This window comes from Dipodomys ordii, unplaced genomic scaffold (assembly GCF_000151885.1).
Source record: "Dipodomys ordii isolate 6190 unplaced genomic scaffold, Dord_2.0 Scaffold114, whole genome shotgun sequence".
In the NCBI taxonomy this organism is placed as follows: Eukaryota; Metazoa; Chordata; class Mammalia; order Rodentia; family Heteromyidae; genus Dipodomys; species Dipodomys ordii.
The window spans coordinates 2,064,964-2,085,465 of NW_012267330.1; the positions used below are offsets into that span (position 1 = coordinate 2,064,964).

At 42.2% G+C, this 20,502-nt stretch overlaps 1 protein-coding gene across 1 annotated transcript in view; it reads left to right on the forward strand.

The window, feature by feature from the left end:
- The window catches only part of Sap130 (Sin3A-associated protein, 130kDa), a 96,997-nt gene that overhangs the window by 66,230 nt on the left and 10,265 nt on the right, over positions 1 to 20,502 (forward strand). The window contains exons 15-17 of the mRNA XM_013028811.1: positions 3,625 to 3,729; positions 19,199 to 19,500; positions 19,888 to 20,013. Coding sequence (XP_012884265.1) covers positions 3,625 to 3,729; positions 19,199 to 19,500; positions 19,888 to 20,013 — 533 coding nt within the window. The remainder of the gene's footprint in view (positions 1 to 3,624; positions 3,730 to 19,198; positions 19,501 to 19,887; positions 20,014 to 20,502) is intronic.

Here is a 20,502-nt window from a genome sequence, read left to right on the forward strand (position 1 = left end):
TCCTCATCCTCCCCTTCCCAGCAGCACCCACCAGCACTCAGTGGAACCTGCCTCACTTTGCTATTGTTCTTTTTGTCATTTTTTATAATGTCTTATGAAGTACACCAAGAGGCTTCACTTTGCAAAGAAAACAAAGGAGTTGTCTTTGATAACTTCAATTCTTCTGTCTGTGTATATCAATATTTTTGTTGAAGTACAAAAAATGTCCCAGGTAATTCATGTACAGCCTAGTGAATAAGCACAGTGTCTATGCACTACTTTGCTAGCACCTTCTGCCAACAGTAATTAACCATTTTTTCTGTTTTGCTGTCTGGTAAGTTGGATTATATCGGAGTCACTTTTTGTGGGAATCCTAGGTCTCTTAGTTTTTTGTAACCCACGTTACTGCATGTGAGTGTAATATTTTTATTAAAATACCATTGTAAACAATATGTCAATAGGTATTTAGTTATTTACAGGTTTTGCCTGTAGTATTCTGAAGCTTTTGGTGTATGAATTTAAGTCATGTATAAAATGCTTCTGCCACATACTGAGGTTGTGGTATGTTTGTGCTCACCAGTAGTAGACTGCCTATGGTTAAAGTACTTTGATGAATTTACACTCACTAGCAGAGGGGATCAATACTTCTCTACTACCACACACTGGCATTCTTTAAGTTTGTTCATTTGGGGTTGTAATGGTATATTTCATGGAGATACCTGTTTGCTGATGGTAGAGAGGTTGATCTTGATTTTTGTTTGTTTTTTTCTTTAGGAAAAATATTAATATATATCGATCTTTCAACTTGAATAAGTAGCTTATGAGCTCATAGACAATTTTTTTATGTATATGTCTGGCCTCCATCTTCTACCATGTAATTTTGAAACAAACCATGGCCATCATGTTATTTTATTTGTGTTTATGTTAGCACATGTCTATTGAAAAATAAATACTTACATTTTAAAAACTACTTACTGTCAAATAATCTGTCATTCAATTTGATATGGTCTCAAATATCACAAATTTTCTTTTGTTTTCTATTAAAGTATTTTTTAGTGATCCTAATGTTTAATTAAGAATCCATGAAAACAGATATACTCTTCTACAGCTTACTGCTTGGTGTTTCTCACTGAAAGACATAGGATTTGAGTTCATTTTGGTTTTTACATTCTGTGGATTGATAGGATTTGAATTCACTTTGGTTTTTACATTCTGTGGATTGAACCCAGGAGCTTACACTGTAGGCAAGCATTCTGCTGCTAAGTTACACCCCAACCCTGAATCAAGGTGATGGATGGATAGATAGATAGATAGATTTGCCAGATCAAAACTTAGAAAAACTGGTTAGTTACAAAGTAGTGAATAGACATTAGGCTATATATTATTCTGAAATATATATGTATATACACTAATATAACTCAACACATTTTTTCTTTATTTTTTCCCCTTCTTATAACACTTGTCTTAAACCCAGGCTTCATGTATGCTAGACCAGGGCTCCACTGAGCTATGTCACCAGCCCTTCCTAAAATGATTTTAATATATAGGTTTCCTCCTTTTTTGGAGAGGGTTCTTTAGAATTCATGCTTGCGAGACAAGTGCTCTATCACTGTACCACACTTCCAGGCCTTTTTTGCACTGGATTTTAAGTATAAGCTAGAAACTTTGTAGTGCTTGGCTAGAAAGTTGGTGTTTTGTCCCTAACTCTCTGAATTTCATCAGAGGCCATCACCATTTTATGAGTTTCCTAGGGCTGTTATAAGAAATTGCTACAAATTTGGTAGTCTGAAAGAACAGAAGTGAATTATCATACAGTTCTGATGACTACAAGTCTAAAGTCAAGGTGCTGACAAGGTTGGTTCCTTCTGAAGGTTCTCAGGAAGAATCTTCATCCCTCTCGTAGCTGTTGGTGGTTTCTGGCAGTTTGTTGCAGTTCTAGGCTAGTGATCACATCACTGCCATCTCTGCCTCTGTATTCATATGACCTTCCCCTTATCTCAGCTCTTCCTCTCCTGTCTCAGGAACAAGTTACTGGATTTAGGAGAGACCCTAAATCTGGAATGATCGTTTCTCAAGATCCTTAATTGAGATACACTTGCAAAGACCCTGTTTTCAAGTAAGGTCACATTCACAGGTAGAAGTATTAGGGCTTGAATACACAGTATCTTTACAGGGACATCACAGTGCAGTTTTATTTGTTCTAAACTTTGCATTTTTTAAATAAGTTGTTACTTGAGTCTAAAGGTGATTAGCTTGCCTTCCCTCTCTTCCTTCCTTCTCCCTCCCCATTTCTGCCTCCTTTTTTTCTTCTTTAGGATGTCTGATGGTTACCTTTTTTGAGATGTTAGTATCCCAATAATTAGGCACAGGAAAGTCATTTTCTTTCAAACCCATTTGTGTATGCTACGTATTCTCACCACTGTACTCATTCTAAACATATAAAGATCACCTGTGCTGGGTGCTGGTAGCTCACACCTGTAAACATAGCTCTTCAGTACTAAAAGCAGAAGGATCATGGTTAGAGACCAGGCAGAAGAAGTTATAATACCTATGTTGACATTAATCTGTTAAGAACATCTTAATAGACACTATGTTGAAAATGAACTGTACAACTTGTGGGTGGCTATGGGAGGGAAAAACTGGGAGAGAGCAAGGTAAGGAGTGATATTGGCCAAAAAGAAATGTACTTTTTACCTGACTTATGTAACTTCAACCCCTCTATCACCTTTATAATAATGATTTTTTAAAATGTTTAAAACCATCTTGAAATGTGACTCAAATGGTAGAGGCACTAGCCTAGGACCCTAGTACCATCAGAAAAAAAGAGATCACTGGTAATATCTACATTGCTTAATCTAGAGATATATTCCTATTCAGAACCTCATTGTGGCCTCTACTGAACAATCCAGGGGTAGTTTTTCATTTGTTTGTTTTGTCAGTATGGAATTTGACTCAAGGCCTGGGCACTGCCCCTAAGCTTTTTCACTCAAGGCCTAGTGCTCTACCACTTTGAGCCACAGCACCACTTCCAGTTTTCTGGTGGTTATTTGAAGATGAGTCACATGAACTTTCCTGCCTGGGTTGGCTTTAAACTTTGATCCTCTGATCTCAGCCTCCTGAATAGCTAGGATTTGGGGTTTTGTTGTTTGTTTGTTGTTGTTGTTGTTGTTTTGCCTAATTCCCACGAATTTAGATCTGAATCAATACATTGACATATTTAATACAGGTGTTGATCTTAATAGAAAGCAGATACAGAATGCTAAAAGAAGCAGCTGAGTCACTGGTTGCTTCCTAGAGAAAGATGACAGGAATTGAGTAGGGGTGGGGAAGGGGGAATTGAGTACGGGTGGAGAAGGGACGTGGTACATTTTGTTGAAAACAATTTAAGTCAAACATGGTGGTGCCTTCTGTAACCCCAGCATTTGGGAGACTGAGGTAGGAAGATCAAGAGTGCTAGGCCACCCTAGCTACACAGTGAAAGCTTATCCTTAAAAAATGTTTTTTGAAAAAATCCATTTAAATAGTATCTAATCAGTGTAGTACATTTATTTGCTATGAGTATGCCTGGCAATGTGTTTATTATATTTAGTATCTTTTATGGCTTGCTGGCTGCTGTATTCTGAGTTTGTCTCTTGTCTCTTTCAGAATGGCAGTTCGGAAAACTCTCATTCCTCCTCAGCCTCCTGAAGTGGCTAGTCCTCGAGTAGAGAGTGCCATGCGGAGCACATCAGGCTCTCCCAGGCCTGCAGGGTGAGCACACAAATGTTGTTACCACTGTCACTTTCAGTTACACATCACTGGGCATAGAAGAATCTTTTAACTGGCTAGTTTCACATCATTTCCTCATGTGTGTGTGTGTGTGTGTGTGTGTGTGTGTGTGTGTGTGTGTGTGAACTTGAACTCAGAGCCTGGAAACTGTCCCTGAGCTTTTTGCTCAAGTCTAGCACTCTACCACTTGAGCCACAGGTCCACTTTTGGCATTTTGGTGGTTAATTGGAGATGAGAGTCATACCATGGTCCTGCCCCAGGTTAGCTTTGAACCTACTATCCTTAAATTGCAGCTTCCAGAGCAAAGTTTTTCTTAACCAGGTGTCAGCAACTCACACCTTAAGTTCTAGCTGCTCAGGAGGTTGAGATCTGAGGATGTGACTAGGCAGGGAAGCCTATGAGACTGATTTCTCAGGATCTGACTAGGCAGGAAAGCCCATGAGACTGATTTCTCAGGATCTGACTAGGCAGGAAATCCCAGGAGACTCTGATTTCTAATTAACCACAAATACACATACACACACACACACACCTGGACATGGAAGTACAGCTCAAATGATAAAGTGCGCTAGCCTTGAGCAAAAAAGTTCAAGGCTAGCACAAGGGGAAAAAGGGGTTTTCATTCTTTTCCTTGTAACTACCATTTTCTTTCAGTGTTTCAGTTAACTTCAACACTTTGATGTTGGATGATTATAATTATTTTTATTATTTTCTTCAATCCAAAATAGCACTAAACTATCCATTTCTTCCATAAATGATTTTTTTTGTTCTTAATGCAATTTAAAATGGTAGCATTAAATTGACTCAGCCTTTTTTATTCATTGGACTTTCTTTATGGTTCGTTCCATACTTTGCCAGAAGTCTAGATCTTGTCTTTTCTTAACTTAGCTGGGGGCGTTGTGCCCATCCTAGAACTTGAACTCAGGGCCTGGATGCTGCCTCTCAGCTTTTATGCTTAAGGCTAGCACTCTACCACTTGAGCCACAGTTCCACTTCCAGCTTTTTTTGGTGCTTAATTGGAGATCAGTCTCAGACTTTTCTGCCTGGGTGGCTTTGAACAACATGCTTCAAACCATGGTCCTCAGATCCCAGCCTCTGAGTAGCTAGGATTATAAGTGTAAGCCACTGGCACTCAGCTTTTCTGAGGCATTTTCAAATCTAATTACACTTCCAGTATTTTATTTAGGTTGATAGTGGTGATGATTTGTTTTTTATTTTCATCTTTCGGTCAGTTCTGTTCTTCAGTCTTCCATGTTTGTCACTTGGATATATCTTTGGGAAACCAATATAGCCAAGCTGTATACTTTGCAGCCTTCGTGGTGGTGATACAAAAAATCACTGATCATGACTCTCATCTGTTCATTTCATAGTGACTTGAGAACTATAGAATTATCAATGTGTACTCTTTGTGCAGTTGTAGTTCAGTACACTACTGGCTTAAATTTTGGGCAGTGTTGTAATGTAGTTAAACATACATATGAGAAATCACATGTGGATTATATGAAAAGTAAGGACTGCCTCTTTATTAGGAATATAGAAGGAGCACAGAGGAAGACCAGTCAAGAGCAAGGGAGAGTGGTATGTGTGTGTGTTTGTATGTGTGTGTATGAAGGTATTGGGGTATTGATTTGCATACTTGTCATCTGCACCAATAACTCTACCTTGCATCAATACTATGAATTGAACCCAAAGTTTTATGCATTGTTAGGCAGGAACTGCACTACTTAGCTACGATCTCTGGCCTTTTTTTTTCCCCCAGTCGTGGGGCTCGAACCAGGTTGTGGGGCCCTGGGCGCTGTCCCTCAGCTCTTCAGCTCAAGGCTACTGCGTTACCACTTGAGCAACAATGCTACTTCAGGTTTTCTGGTGGTTTATTGGAGATAAGGAAAGTCCTGCCTGGGTTGGCCTTGAACCGTAATCCTCAGATTTCAGTCTCCTGAGTAGCTAGGATTACAGGCGTAAGCCACTGGTGCACAGCCTCTGACCCTTTCTTGTTTTGAGACAAAGTCTCACTAAATTGCCCAGGCTGACCTAGGACTTGTTAACTTGCTATCCTGCAAAATGTCTGGGATTTACAGACATGTGCCATCATGCCCAGCTCTGAGTACTCTTTAGTTTGTGTTCATTAGTTGTATTTTTTTGTCTCCTTTCTCTTTGGTGTTTTTTTAGGTTTGCTTTTTTTGTTATTTGATTTGTGCATTCTTTTGTTTTTATTTATTTTGTTGTGTTTTTTTAGACCAGGTATGTAGCCCAGTATGCCCTTAAAATCATTCATTATCTTCCTGCCTCAGCCTCACTAATGCTGGGATTACAGGTGTGTATCATGATGCCCAGATTTCTTTTTTTTTTTTTAGTCCAGTCGAGGGGCCTGAACTCTGGGCCTGGGCGCTGTCCCTCAGCTCTTCAGCTCAAGGCTAGCGCTCTACCACTTGAGCCACAGCACCACTTCTGGCTTTTTTTCTTTTTGCTTATGTGGTGCTAAGGAATCGAACCCAGGGCCTCAGGCATGCAAGGCAAGCACTCTACAACTGAGCCACCTTCCCAGCCCTGCCCAGCTTTCTTTTGCCCATTTTAATAGGATTACAAGCTTTTCTTAGTGTTGAATTTTCAGGGCTCTTTACACACACACTTTTTTTTTTTTTAGTTTTTTTTTGCCGGTTTCAGGACTCAAACTCAGGGTCTGGGCACTGTCCCTGCACATCTTTGTGCTCAAGGCTAGCACTCTACAACTTGAGCCACAATACCACTTTTTACTTTCTGAGTAGTGTATTGGAGATAAGTCTCACAGACTTCCTTGTCCAGACTGGCTTTGAACCACAATCCTCAGATCTCAGACTGAGTCGCTAGGATTACAGGCATGAGCCACTAGCACTCAGCTTCTTTGTATATTCCTACTGTAATCCCTTAGTCAGATATGTTTCCAAGTTTTTTTTAAAGTAGCTGAGCCATTTAAGTGCAAAGCTGAGTAGTACTATTGCACAGTATTACTTGCAGTATTGTGCTTAATGCTGGGAAATGCTGCTGCTCCAAAGCAGATCTTCAGATCCTTCTCATTGTCCCACATGCATATTCTACCCATGAAAAACCACTTCTCTTCCTTCTGTCCCTAATTCCTGGCCGCCATAGTTCAACTGTTCCTTTTATGAATTGGACTACATATGCTTAAAATCAAATAGTATTTGGAAGTGGTGCTGTGGCTCAAGTGGTAGAGCACTTGCCTTGAGCTGAAGAGCTGAGGGACAGCACCCTGGCCCAGAGTTCAAGCCCCACGACTGACCCAAAAAAAAAAAGTGATACTAAAATCAAATAGTATTTATCCCTTTGTCTACGACATCCTTTATCTTGTCAGATATTGTAAATATTTCCTTCTAACCTATTCCTGGTTTTTTTTTTTTCAGTTTCTTAAAAAAATTGTTTTTTATTGTAAAGATACTGTATGGGGTGAGGCGGGGAGGGTAAGAGTTAGATCAGTAAAGTAATGAATACATTTTTTTCAGCCTATTACAATGGTCTTTAGCAAAGCAAAAGTTTTTAATTGTGCTGAAGCTCAATTCATCAATATCCCCCCCCCCCCAACACACACACACACACACACACACCCATACACGGCTTTGGAACTGCATCTTCAGGCTTTTCATTTAATCATAGGTTTTCTTTGTTGAGATGGAGTCTTGTGAACTTATTGCCTGCATTGGCCTCAAACTATGATCCTCACAATCTGCTTCCTGAATAGCTGTGATTGTAGGTGTGCATCATCACACATACAAAGATATGATTTGTTTTTGTTTTAGGGGGTAGAGTTCGTTTTTTGTTGTTTTTGGTAGTACTAGATGGAGTTTGAACTCAGGACCTTATGCTTGTTTGGCTGGTTTCCTACCACTTGCCATATTTCTTACCCTTTCTGCTGATTATTTTAGAGATGGAATCAATCTAGTTGACTTTTCTGCCCAGACTGGCTTCAAAACTGAGACCCAGCCTGGCACTGGTGGTTCATGCCTGTAATCGTAGTTGAGATCTGAGGATCATGTTTCAAGCTGGCCCAAGCAGGAAAGTCCATGAGACTCTTTATCTCCAACAACTAGAAAACAAGAAGTGGCTTTGTGGCTCAAATGGTGGAGTGCTAGTCTTGAGCTAAAGAGCTTAGGGACAGCGCCCAACCCAGAGTTCAAACCCCACAACTGACCAAAATACAAACAAACAAAAACTACAAAATAAAAATATAGCTATAGTTTAAAAAAATTAATTCTACACAGCTCACTCTCAGCTTTTTTATGGTTAATTGGAAATAGCAATCTCAGACTTTTTGGCCTGGGCTGGCTTCATACTGCAATCTCAGATCTCAGCCTACCATGTAAATAGGATTACAGGTATGAGCCACTGGCACTTGGCACCCTGTAACTTCCTAAGATTAAAAAAAAAAGATATTGGCAAGGAAATGAGCACTATCATCATTTGTTGCTGGTGGGAATAGTGCTTCCATGGGAAAAGAATTTGGCCATTCCTTAAAAATTAAACATAACTATCATGTAACACAGGAACTCCACTCCTGCTATCTACCTAAGAGAAATTGTTTAAGTTGCAAATAACCTAATGTCTGCCAACAGATGAATGAACTGATAGTGATGCTAATATTAGTATTCCATCCACTACATAGAATATTATTCAGCCATTAAAAGGAATGAAGTACTAATACATGCCACAACTTAGACGAATCTCATAAACATACTAAGTGAAAGAAATCAGATACAAAAGATCATATATTTCACAGTTCCTTTCATATAAAGTCTACAGAAAGAGACAAGTAGACAGGAAGCCAATTAGAAGTAGCCAGGGAATGAGGGAAACAAGGTGGGTGGTATCTATCTGTAAGCTGGTGTTGGTGGCTCACGCCTGTAATCCTAACTACTCAGGAGGCAAGATCTGAAGATCATGGTTCAAAGCTATCCCTGGCAGGAAAGTCCATGAGACTCTTATCTCCAATAAACCACCAGAAAACTGAAATTGTTGCTGTGGCTGAAGTGGTAGAATGCTATCCTTGAGCTGAAGAGCTGAGGGACAGCGCCCAGGCCCAGAATTCAAGCCCCACGACTGACCCCCTCCCCCCCCCCAAAAAAAGGTATCTATCTGTGTGGGAGAGACTCTTCCCAGTGAAAAAAGAGATTATATTTACTGGGGGAAAAAAATAAGAGGGGGCTGGGAAGGTGGCTCAGTGGTAGAGTGCTTGCTTGCATGCATGAGGCCCGCCCTGGGTTCGATTCCTCAGCACCACATAAGCAAAAAGAAAAAAGCCGGAAGTGACGCTGTGGCTCAAGTGGTAGAGTGCTAGCCTTGAGCTGAAGAGCTGAGGGACAGCGCCCAGGCCCAGAGTTCAGGCCCCATGACCAGACCCCCTCCCCCAAAAAATAAATAAACAAGAAACTAAAGGCAATGTGCAATTGAGTTCTACGGAAAATAGTACCTAGAGTACATAAAAGTTGGCTGGGGCTGGAAAGGTGGCTCAGTGGTAGAGTGCTTGCCTTGCATGGCCCTGGGTTCAATTCCTCAGCACCACATATACAGAAGAAAACAGGAGTGGCGCTGTGGCTCAAGCACTAGAATACTAGCCTTGGGCTGAAGAGCTGAGGGACAGTGCACAGGCCCAGAGTTCAAGCCCCACAACCGACAAAAAAAAAAGGTTGGCTGGGAAGGTGACTCAGTGGTAGAGTGCTTGCCTTGCATGCATGAAGCCCTAGGTTCAATTCCTCAGCACCACATAAGCAGAAAAAGCCAGTAGCACTGTGGCTCAAGTGGTAGAGTGTTAGCCTTGAGCTGAAGAGCTGAGGGATAGCACCCAGGCCTAGAGTTCAAGCCTCACGATTGACCAAAACAAAAAAAATGTCAGTGGTTTGTGTGTGTCATTACTTTGAGTCACAACAAATGTTCTTTGTTGTTGTTTTGTTTTTGTTTATGCCTTTACTGTGGCTTGAACTCAGAGCCTCAAACTCTTCCTTGTCTTTTTAGCTCAACGCTTACATTCTACCACTTGAACTACAACTCTATTAACAAATATTTTTTGTTACCTTAAGTTAATTGAATCACTGCTTATAAAAAGTTGGTGAGGCAATAGCTAAGGTATGGAAATAGCCAAGATGCCCCACAATAGAGGTGTGGATCAAAAAAAAAATGTGTTACTGTACACAATGGACTTTTCCACAGCCACTATAAAGAATAAAATAATGCCATTGCAAGGAAATGGATGAAACTAGAACAAATCATGTTAAGTGAGGTAAGCCAAGACCAGAGAGACAGACAGTGCATATTCTCCCTGATATGCAAAAGTTAGATCTAAAATGCACAGGAATATGAAAAATTACACAGGATTCTAGATTCTCAATCAGTGAGAACAAAAGAGCATAGTCTTAGGAGAGAATCACAGAGGTGCAATACCCAAGCGCCTCTTCATATGTATATAAAATAATACACATACTGAAATGAACTCCAAAGATTTAAAAAAAAGGTATTTTTTCTTAATTTGTTTTTTCTTTTTCTGATGGCTGTATTATTTACCTTACATAGGGTATACTCACATCCACATCTGTAAGGCCAGGGGGTAGGGGGCCCCACAGAATCCAAGGAAAAAGGGTGAAAAAGTGCAACAGTACAGTATACTGGACATTGATGAAAGCGAGGTATTCAGTTCATGGGTGGAGATGGGAGAGAATGAGGGAACAGATGACACTGTGTGAAAGGAAATGTACTTATTACCTGATTAAGTAAATGTAATCCCGCTATATATCACCTCTAAAATAACAATAAATTTTTTTAAATAACAATAAATTTAAAAATAGATACAACCTAGGGTTGAAGAATGTAAACTCCAAAATAGATGTCCTCAATTTAAAAAAAAGTTGGTGAGGGCTGGGAGTATAGTTTAGTGGTAGAATGCTTGCCTAGCATGCATAAAGCCCTGGGTTTGATTCCTCAGTACCACATAAACAGAAAAAAAAAAGAAGTGGCGCTGTGGCTCAAGTGGTAGAGTGCTAGCCTTGAGTAAAAGAAGCTCAGGAGGGCTGGGAAGGTGGCTCAGTGGTAGAGTGCTTGCCTTGCATGCCTTAGGCCCTGGGTTCGATTCCTCAGCACCACATAAGCAAAAAGAAAAAAGCCGGAAGTAGCACTGTGGCTCAAGTGGTAGAGCGCTAGCCTTGAGCTGAAGAGCTGAGGGACAGCGCCCAGGCCCAGAGTTCAGGCCCCATGACCAGACCCAAAAAAAAAAAAAAAAGGCAAATCCACTGTGAAAATCAAGTTCTTTTGTGCTTCAATTACCCAATACTATGTACCCTTTCAGTATAGAGGCCTCTTTCCCATGTTTTTTGTTCAGTAAGAGGTATGATGTCTGTAGTTTTTTAAACCTGTTGTTCACTTTCTTTTTTTTAGAATACATTAGTTGTACAAGAGCAGTTCCATTGGGATGTTTCCACACATGTACACAATGTATCCCAGTCAACTTCACCTCCTCTATCCCTTGTCCTGGCTGTCCCACTCTCTTTCCCCCTTGTCAAAACAACTTCAGCAGATTTCATTTTTCTTTCATACATGTAAATAACCCATCTGACCATATTCATCCTCATGTACTCTCTCCATTAGCGCTTCCCACTCCGGCTAGTATCCTCACTCCCACTTCCCTGCTATTTTTTTAAGTGTGTATTAACTGCACCAAGGGGTTTCACTTTTGCTTTATTTAAGCCATGAAAATATCCTCCCATGATCCCAGAGGAGGAATGAAATGCTCTCAGATTTGCTGTTTGTCTGCTCTCTCGTTTACGTAGTTCTCCTTACCTGCCTGTGCCAGAAAGCTGACGGTAATCCTGCCTCAACCTGTAAGGCTCTACAGGAAGAATTACTCTCACACCAACAGTACAGCCTTACATAAAACAAGTACCTCTCCATCCTCTCACTTGCTTCTGTTCTAATCGGGGAGACAAAATGACTTACAGACACATGGTTTCTTTATGTATGTATGTGTGTACGTGACAAGTGCTCTGTGTGTAGTGAATAGAGCAGAGACAAAATGGAATGTTGAGGTTTATGATTGATAGTAGTCAACTTTTAATTGCTGTGACAAAATTATGACCAAGAGACGGTTCAAAGAGGGAATTTATTTTGGCTCACCATTTCAGAGATTTCCACCATCCTGATGGGCAGGGCATAGTGGAACAGAGCAACTCACATCATGGTGACCAGTAAGGAGAGAAACATACCTGTGTTAGCAGGCCTTCTACAGCCTCTGCCTTTCCCATTTTTAATTCCAGCATTCTGCTTTTCTCCTTTTGCTCTCTGTGGGCCCTAGCCTGGGGGATAGTGTCACCCACATTCAAAACAAGGTCTTTCTCCGTTAGTCAGTCTCTCAGCTTCATGGCCATTAAGATGTGAGACCTCTGCCCCACCCTGTTTCTGTCTGTTTATGCTTTCTCCAACACAGTAGAACTCAGTCATCATGGACTGAAAGAAACTTCTACACTATGAGCCAAAATGAAGCTTGCTTCTTTCATCATTGCTTTCCTTAGGTCTGTTGTCACAGTGATTGAAAAAGACTAACACAGGGCTGCAACTTTAGTGAGGTTTTAAGAGAATGGCTCGCTGTGGAACTGACTTTGAGTAGAGACATGACTTCAGTGAAGTGTTGGTCCTGGCCATACCTGGCAAAACAGCTTCCAGGCCTAGAAAGCAGTTCAGTGCAAATGCCTGGAGACAGTCATCTATCTGCCTGATGTGTGCCAGATTAGCAAAGAAATGGAAGTAGCTGCAGCCAACTCAAGTATTGGAGTGATGATGGCAAACAGGTCAGAGAACGAAGTACCTGGCCAAGCAAGGCCTCGGGCCTGTGTGAGAACTTTGAAGCTGATGGGCACTGGTGGCTCAAGCCTGTAATCCTAGCTACTCAGGAGGCTGAGATCTGAGAATCACAGGTCAAAGCCAGCCTGGCAGGAAAGTCCGTGAGACTCTTATCTCCAATAAACAACTAGAAAACCAGAAGTGGCCCTGTGGCTGAAGTGGTAGAGTGCTAGCCTTGAGCTGAGCATCAAGCCCCACGACCGACAACAAACAAAAAAAAAAAAAACTTGGAAGCTACCAGGTTTGAGGGGAAGCTGACAGGAATGCCCAGGGCTCCCTTGGTTTTGAAGAGCACATTATGGGGGGCTCTGTAGAGAAAGGCTATTGGAGCAAGAACAGAGCCAGGAAGACATGCATAGAGGCTGGCGACTTTATTTCAGGGAAAAAGTGAAGTCATAACTGAAGTAGTAGTAGTATTGAGGTAGCTGGATTCTGGAGGTTTTGTTCATTATTTTTTGTTTTCAGTGCTAGGAATCAAACCCAGGACCTTGAATATGTTAGGCATACTGAGTTACACCAAAGATAGATTGCTGAGTATCAGGGAAGAGCATGTGGTACTTGGCCTTAGTACCAGGAAGCCACTGGGCTGCCATCATCTGAGATAGGGATCACAGGACCATATTTTGAGAGAGAGAGAGTGAGTTGAAGGTCTGGTGTGTGTGTGTGTGTGTCTGTGTGTCTGGTTGTGTGTGTGTGTGTGTGTGTGTTATTAAGTAGTTGTACAAAGAAGTTACAGTTCCATAAGTCAGGTTATGAGTACAATGCTTCTTGGTCAATATCATTGTTTCCTTCATGCTCCCCTATTCTCCTCCTCCTGTCCCTATCCTCAAGTTACGTAGTTCAATATTTGCATAATGTACATTGAATATAATGATTGCATTTCTCACCCTTCCTCTCCTGGAGGTTCACTTTCAGTATAGTAAACTTGAGATGTCTGATTAGCATCCACATGTAGATATCAGATAGTTGGGTCCATGATCCTGGCTTTTGGAATGAAAGATGAAGCTGCAGATACAAATGTAGGGAGGGGTCCCAGTGTATTTGTTGTAGTATTTAAAGGTGTGAGCCTGGATGAGTTGATGAAGTCATTAGAGAAATGAGCATCAATAAAAACAGAAACAATATTTAACCTAAACCTTAGGGCTCTGCATCATTATGAGGTAGAGAAAGGTAATTTAGTAGAGGAGACTAAATAAAGAGACCAGAATGATCAGAAAATGGCTGGAAGTATGAAGTGGTCTGTAAGGCAAGAACTAAAATATTTCTGAGAAAAAGTATTATTGATTAGATCATACATGATTAAGAAATCAAGGAAGCTGGGGACTGAGCCATGCTTTGGATTCCGCTGTGTAAGGCTCTTGAGCCATTTTCATGTAATAATGAAATGTAATAAACCATGTCTGGGAGAACATTTAAAAGAAATCTGGGATAGAAATAGAAATACTACATACAAAGAACTTTTTTCTTTCTTTAGTGGAAGCCCTATTATCACTGAGTTAAATTTCTTTTGTTTTTTGTTTTGTTTTGTTGTGTTTGAAACAAGGCCTACTATGTAGCTCAGAATGGCTTCAGACTTACTGTGTGTGCCCTAAGTTGGCTTCAAACTTGGAATCTTCCTGCTTCAGTCTTTGAAGGACTAGGACATAATTTGAGGAGTCTGTTTGAAAGGAATGGGGGGAAAGAAAGGGCAAGTGACTGAAGATAAATGATGTTAAGAGGAAGTTTTTATCATTTCAGAATTGCTTTGGGGGGGTGGGGGGCTCGTGGGGGCTTGAACTCTGGGCTTGGACGCTGTCCCTGTGCTCTTCAGCTCAAGGCTAACGCTCTACCACTTGAGCCACAGTGCCACTTCCGGTTTTCTGGTGGTTTATTGGAGATAAGAGTCTCAGGGACTTTCCTGCCCGGTCTGGCTTTAAACTTCAATCCTCAAATCTCAGCCTCCTGAGTGGCTAGGATTACAGGCATGAGCCACCAGCACCCGGCCAGAATTGCTTTTTTGTGTGTGTGTTGCCAGAAACAAAACCCAGAGTCTCTCCTTGTAGACTGGCCAGTACCCAGAGTCTCTCCTGTGTGAGACACCAGTACTCACTGTGCTGCACCAGCCCTAAGTTCGCTTAGCTAGTTCATAGTCAGCTAATTAGTTAGTTAAAGAGGGGGAAGCAGTATTTTAACAAATGCTTTATGTCCTGATTGCTTGGTCTTGTGACTTTGGCAGGTGATGGGACAGTATATCATGGCAGAAGGGAATGGTATAAGAAAGCTGTCCTCCTCATGGTGTCCAGGAAGCAGAGAAGGGCCCAGACACAAGATAAGAGTTTTCAAAGGGAGGGCCACGTTGCTCTTTCCAAAAAGGCAATACCTCCCAAATGTGCTTCACATTGGAAACTACGTTTTTATTATATGACCTTTAGGAGGGACATTTCCGATTCAAACCCTGTAACTAACGCTATGCCCTAGCTACTGAGGCACAGTGTTTCAACAGGTCCAGGGTTGCTCCAATGCCCAAGTCCAAAGTTTCCTCTGACAGAGCTAGGCATGGTGGTGCACGTGGTAATCCTACTTGGAAGATAGAAATCAATCTGAAGGATCTTGGTTTTAAACCAGCCTAAAAAGTTAGTGAAACCTTATCTCAACACATAAGCTAGGAATGGTTATGGCATCTGCAATCCCAGCCACAAAGAAGCGTAAGTAGGACTGCATTCTGAGGGTTACTCCTGGGGAAAAAAAATGTTAGACCCCATTGAAACGACTAATTAAACCAAAAAAGGACTTGGGAGCCAGATGCTGGTGGCTCACACCTATAATCCTAGCTACTCAGGAGGCTGAGATCTGAGGGATCATGGTTCAAAGCCAGCCCAGGCAAAAAAAAAAAAAAAAGTCTGTGTGAGTCATATCTCCAATTAAGCACCAAAAAAGCCAGAAAGTGGAGCTGTGCCTCAGGTGGTAGAGTACAAGCCTTGAGCAAAAAAAAGGCTCAGGGACAGTGACCTGGCCCTGAGTTTAAACTCCAGTACCACCAAAAAAAAAAAAAAAAAAGCTGGGTATCAATGACTCACTCCTGTAAGATGGATACTCAGGAGGCTGAGATCTGAGGATTGCAGTTCAAAACCAGCCAAGGATTGCAGTTCAAAACTAGCCTGGGCAGGAAAGTCCATGAGACTCTCATATCCAGTTAGCCACCAGAAAACTCCAGAAAACTGGAAGTGGCACTGTGGCTCAAGTGGTAGAGCACTTGCCTTGAGCTGAAGAGCTGAGGGACAGTGCCCATGCCCAGAGTTCAAGCACCACAACCAACAACAAAAACAAAAAATCAACTCTCAAAGGCAGCTCTCTGAGCCCATTGGGAAAAAAAATCAAAAAGCTAGTTACATAATTCCAATAGACAAAGGTACACTGCAAACACCCCATTCCAAGAAGGAGAAATAAAAGGGTAGGGATCAAAGCATAATCTAAGGGGCTAGGAATGTTTACCTCCCATGCATAAGGCCCTGGGTTCAGTTCCTTGGTACCACATTAAAAAAAATAATAAGGTCTGGAAAGTGGCTTCATGGTAGAGTGCTTGCCTCGCATGCATGAGGCCCTGGGTTCCATTCCTTAGCATCACATAAGCAGAAAAGGCCAGAAGTGGCGCTATGGCTTAAGTGGTACTGGCGCTAGCCTAGCCTTGAGCTGAAGAGTTAAGGGACAGCACCTAGGCCCAGAGTTCAGGCCCCACAACCAACAAAAAATTAATAATAATAATAATTATTATTATTATCTAAAACCAGCATGGAAACATGAAATCTTAGTTCTAGAAGAGTCATATGAGGCGCAACATGGTAAGACATGGTTCCAAAAGGGCCTAGGTAGCCCATGTCTTTGGCTTTGCCAGTAAAGAGTCTACAAGGACCACTCTTTTAGGCTGATCTGCCCACTTCCTTCAGCTTTCCTTGGCAGATTTTCCATGTCCCTTGCTTCCCCAGTGAGTCTCTTGCTGCATCTTCAGCTTCACTCACAGCTTCCTACATCACCCTCTCAGACCTGCCTGTAGGAATTCCAATCCCTTCTGCACTTTGCCTGGCTTCCCAGGCTTTCCTTTGAAATCTGGAAGCTTTCATGACCCCAGGCATTCTGCCTGCCTACAAAACAATAATCACATAATTGAGTGTCTTGTTGCTATAGGGAGCAGTTTCCAGGCCCTGTTAGTCCACAGCTCCTTAGCCTTGGAGTGCCAAGATGGCTGGGACTGAAACAGGCATGCAAAGAGTTTACCCCTTACACCCTTGAGCCTGTGGTGGCTGTGACATGGCCAATTTCTGGGATGCTCTTCATGCTAAGTGCTTAGCTTCTAATCTCTTTAGTAATCATTCCTTTCTTGGCCCCAACATTTCATCTTCATTTCTAGCCAAACTACAAGTTTTTCAAATCTTTCCACTCAGCTTTATATTGCCTAGACAAGTTCTTTGCCAGATTGTAACCCAAGTGTCCTCTAGTCCATTTCCCAGTAGAGTCCTCATCTCCACCTGATGCCTCATGAATCTGCCTTTACTCTCTGCATTTCTATCAGTATTCTGGTTTTCTGAGCTCCCACCAGATTTAACTATCAACTTTTGCTTACAAACACTTCTGCATAACCTGATTAGGTACAGTCACAAAAACTACCGCACTTATCAGTACCAATTTCCTATGTTAGTCAGCTTTATCACCACCGTGACAAAATACCCAAGAAAAAACAACAACATAAAAAAAGTAATGGGTTTCAAAGGTTCATGGTTGCTTGGCTTCATTGCTTTGGGGCTATAGTGTAGCAGTACCACATGGCAAAGGGCATGGTAGAACATAATCTCATGCTACCCAGGAGACAAATTTTTGTCTTTTTATTAATGAGACGAAGAATATTAACATAAATTACATCCTCTACAGAAGGGAGTTTGTTGTTGTTGTTTTATCAATCATGGGGCCTGAACTCTGGGCCTGTGCACTGTCCCTCAGTTCTTCAGCTCAAGGCTAGTGCTCTACCACTTGAGCCACAATGCCACTTCCGGCTTTTTCTGCTTATGTGGTGCTGAGGAATGGAGCCCAGGGCCCCATGCATGCAAGGCAAGCACTCTACCACTGAGCCACCTTCCCAGCTCCAGGGAGAATTTTTTATGTAAGAGAAAAAGCAAACCAGGCTCTGGTGACTCATGCCTGTAATCCTAGCTACTCAGGAGGTTGAGATCTGAGGATCACTGTTCAAAGCCAGCCCAGGCAGAAAACTCCATGAGACTCTTACCTCCAATGAACTACTCAGAAAACCAGTGGTGCTGTGGCTTAAAGTGGTAGAATGCTAACCTTGAGCAAAGAGCTCAGGGACAGCGCCTGCACCCTGAGTTCAAGCCCCATGACCAGCAAAAAGAAGAAGAAAAAGCAATGAGAATTGCTAGACAGCATTTGAAGAAGTGGATCCAGTGAGTTCCTGAAGGGGTGGCTTTGCTAGAGGAATGGAGGAAGGGAGACCGGTCATAGAACAAGTGGGAGATATAATGTTGGGAATGTATTTACTTCTGATTGATTCCATTTCAGTGAAATATTGCAAGATAATCTTCAAAGGGTACTGGTAGAGGAAGGTCACTAGAGGAAGAGGAAGTGAAAGTGTGAAAGGTCATGTGGGGGGAATTGAATGTGGCAAACATGACAGGATTGCAGGGAGGCTAGTCAGCATTGTTTTGTCTATAGCTGTATTGAGCTAAAAAGATGCACCTCTTGTGTATTGCTAAGTGAAAATAATAATGCAAGAAGAGGAACAATTCCTAGAGAATTAGATGCTAGAAATTGAGATTTGAAGCAATTTACAATGACTAGTTATGACAAAGTTTAGGATGTAATTATTGGCAGTGGGAAGCTAAGGTTGGGTAGAGAAGACAAATGTAGCAAGTAGTTATCAGAATAAGAGTTCAACCCTGAGGGCTTTTTATTTCAGTGCAGTGCAGTTGTGAAGAGCCTGTCTCTGTCAACTCCTAGCCCTGCCACTTCATATTTGTGTGCACTGTGCCACACTTTCTCATCTGTGAATTAGAGGAATTGTGATCATCTGTACTTATTCGAGTTTTCAAGATTGTGAATGAATAGGAATTTGTGTTTTAAAGGCCAGATAAATAGTCACTTAAACATGAAGGCTTTTATCTCCCTTGAAGCAAGCCAAGGGACTTATCTAGGAATGCTATGTGGGCTCCAAGTCACTTAAGGATCCAGGCCATGCCCAGTTTTCACTGCACAACACTGAGGGCTTAATCTTCATGCTTTTAATTCAAGGTAGCTGCTGGAGCTCCACACACGACATCTGGGAACTAGGGCACAGAAGGAAAGCAAGTCACTAAAAGTGCTACAGAACTCTGCTACTTCCAGCTCATCTGTACACACTTGTGAGGGAAGCTAAGAAATACATTGTTTAACCAAAGTGGCGTGTCAGCGTGTGGGGGGTTCTAGAGTTAAGCAAGGTGAAGCTCTGGGACATTAAGCATCCATTAGAGTCTTGCATAGTGTGGAGTCCATAGAAGACTGCACAGATGTTAACCATCCACCTGTCTTAGTGGGTGCTAGTGGTGGAAGTCAAGTGAAGCTTCCTATCATGTCTGGGTTCTCATGATGTATGTGCTCCATTTCCTCTGACAGCAGTTCCTCCATTAGCCACCAACACTGTGTCTCCATCTCTTGCATTGCTGGCAAACAACCTGTCCATGCCTACAAGTGACCTACCACCTGGTGCCTCTCCAAGGAAAAAGCCTCGAAAACAACAGCATGTGATCTCAACAGAAGAAGGGGACATGATGGAGACGAACAGCACTGATGATGAGAAATCCACTGCCAAGAGTCTATTGGTGAAGGCGGAGAAGCGCAAGTCTCCTCCCAAGGAGTATATTGGTAATAGCCACTGAGACTAATTCCTGGCCTTGTCCATTTCAGACCAAGTCTATCCCAGAGCATTCTTCCATAGACACTTCTCATTGGAAGCTCATTTACTGGGAGCTAACCTGGAATATTGTTAAAAATGTGTAATCGGGCTGGGAACATGGTTTAGTGGAAGAGTGCTTGCCTAGCATGTGTGAAGCTCTGGGTTCAATTCCTCAGTACTATATAAACAGGAAAGGCCGGAAGCGATGCTGTGGCTCAAGTGGTAAGAACACTAGCCTTGAGCAAAAGCAGCTAAGGGATAGCACCCAGGCCCTCAGTTCAAGGCCCAGAAATGGGGGGTGGGGGAGTGGGAGGTATAATCTACCTAAATGCCTTCTTTTCATCCTTTTATAATAGATGAAGAAGGTGTGAGATACGTCCCAGTGCGTCCAAGACCTCCCATTACTCTTCTTCGTCACTATCGGAATCCCTGGAAGGCTGCTTACCACCACTTCCAGAGGTACAGTGACGTCCGGGTCAAAGGTTAGTTTCCCCAGAAACAGTATTAATTCATGCATTGGTATGACACGTCAGTATGTTCTCAAAAATAGAAGCTCTCTCCCCAGAACAAAAACACCAGGACTCCTGTGCTAATGGCTCAAGCTTCTAGTCCTAGCTGCTTAGGAGGCTGAGATCCAGAGAATTATGGTTGGAAGCAGCCTGGGAGAAAAATCCATAAGACTCTCCAAATAACCAGCAAAAAGAAGGGCTAGAACTATGACATTAAGTGGTTGAGTGCCAACTGGGCAAGTTATCTGTCATCTAGCGGTCCTGAGTTCAGCTGCCCTCCCCACACCACACACACCTAAACTCTGGGCTGGGAAGGTGGCTCAGTGGTAGAGCGATTCCCTTGCATGCATGAGGCCCTGGGTTCGATTGCTCAGCACCACATAAGCAAAAAGAAAAAAGCTGGAAGTGGCGCTGTGGCTCAAGTGGTAGAGCGCTAGCCTTGAGCTGAAGAGCTGAGGGACA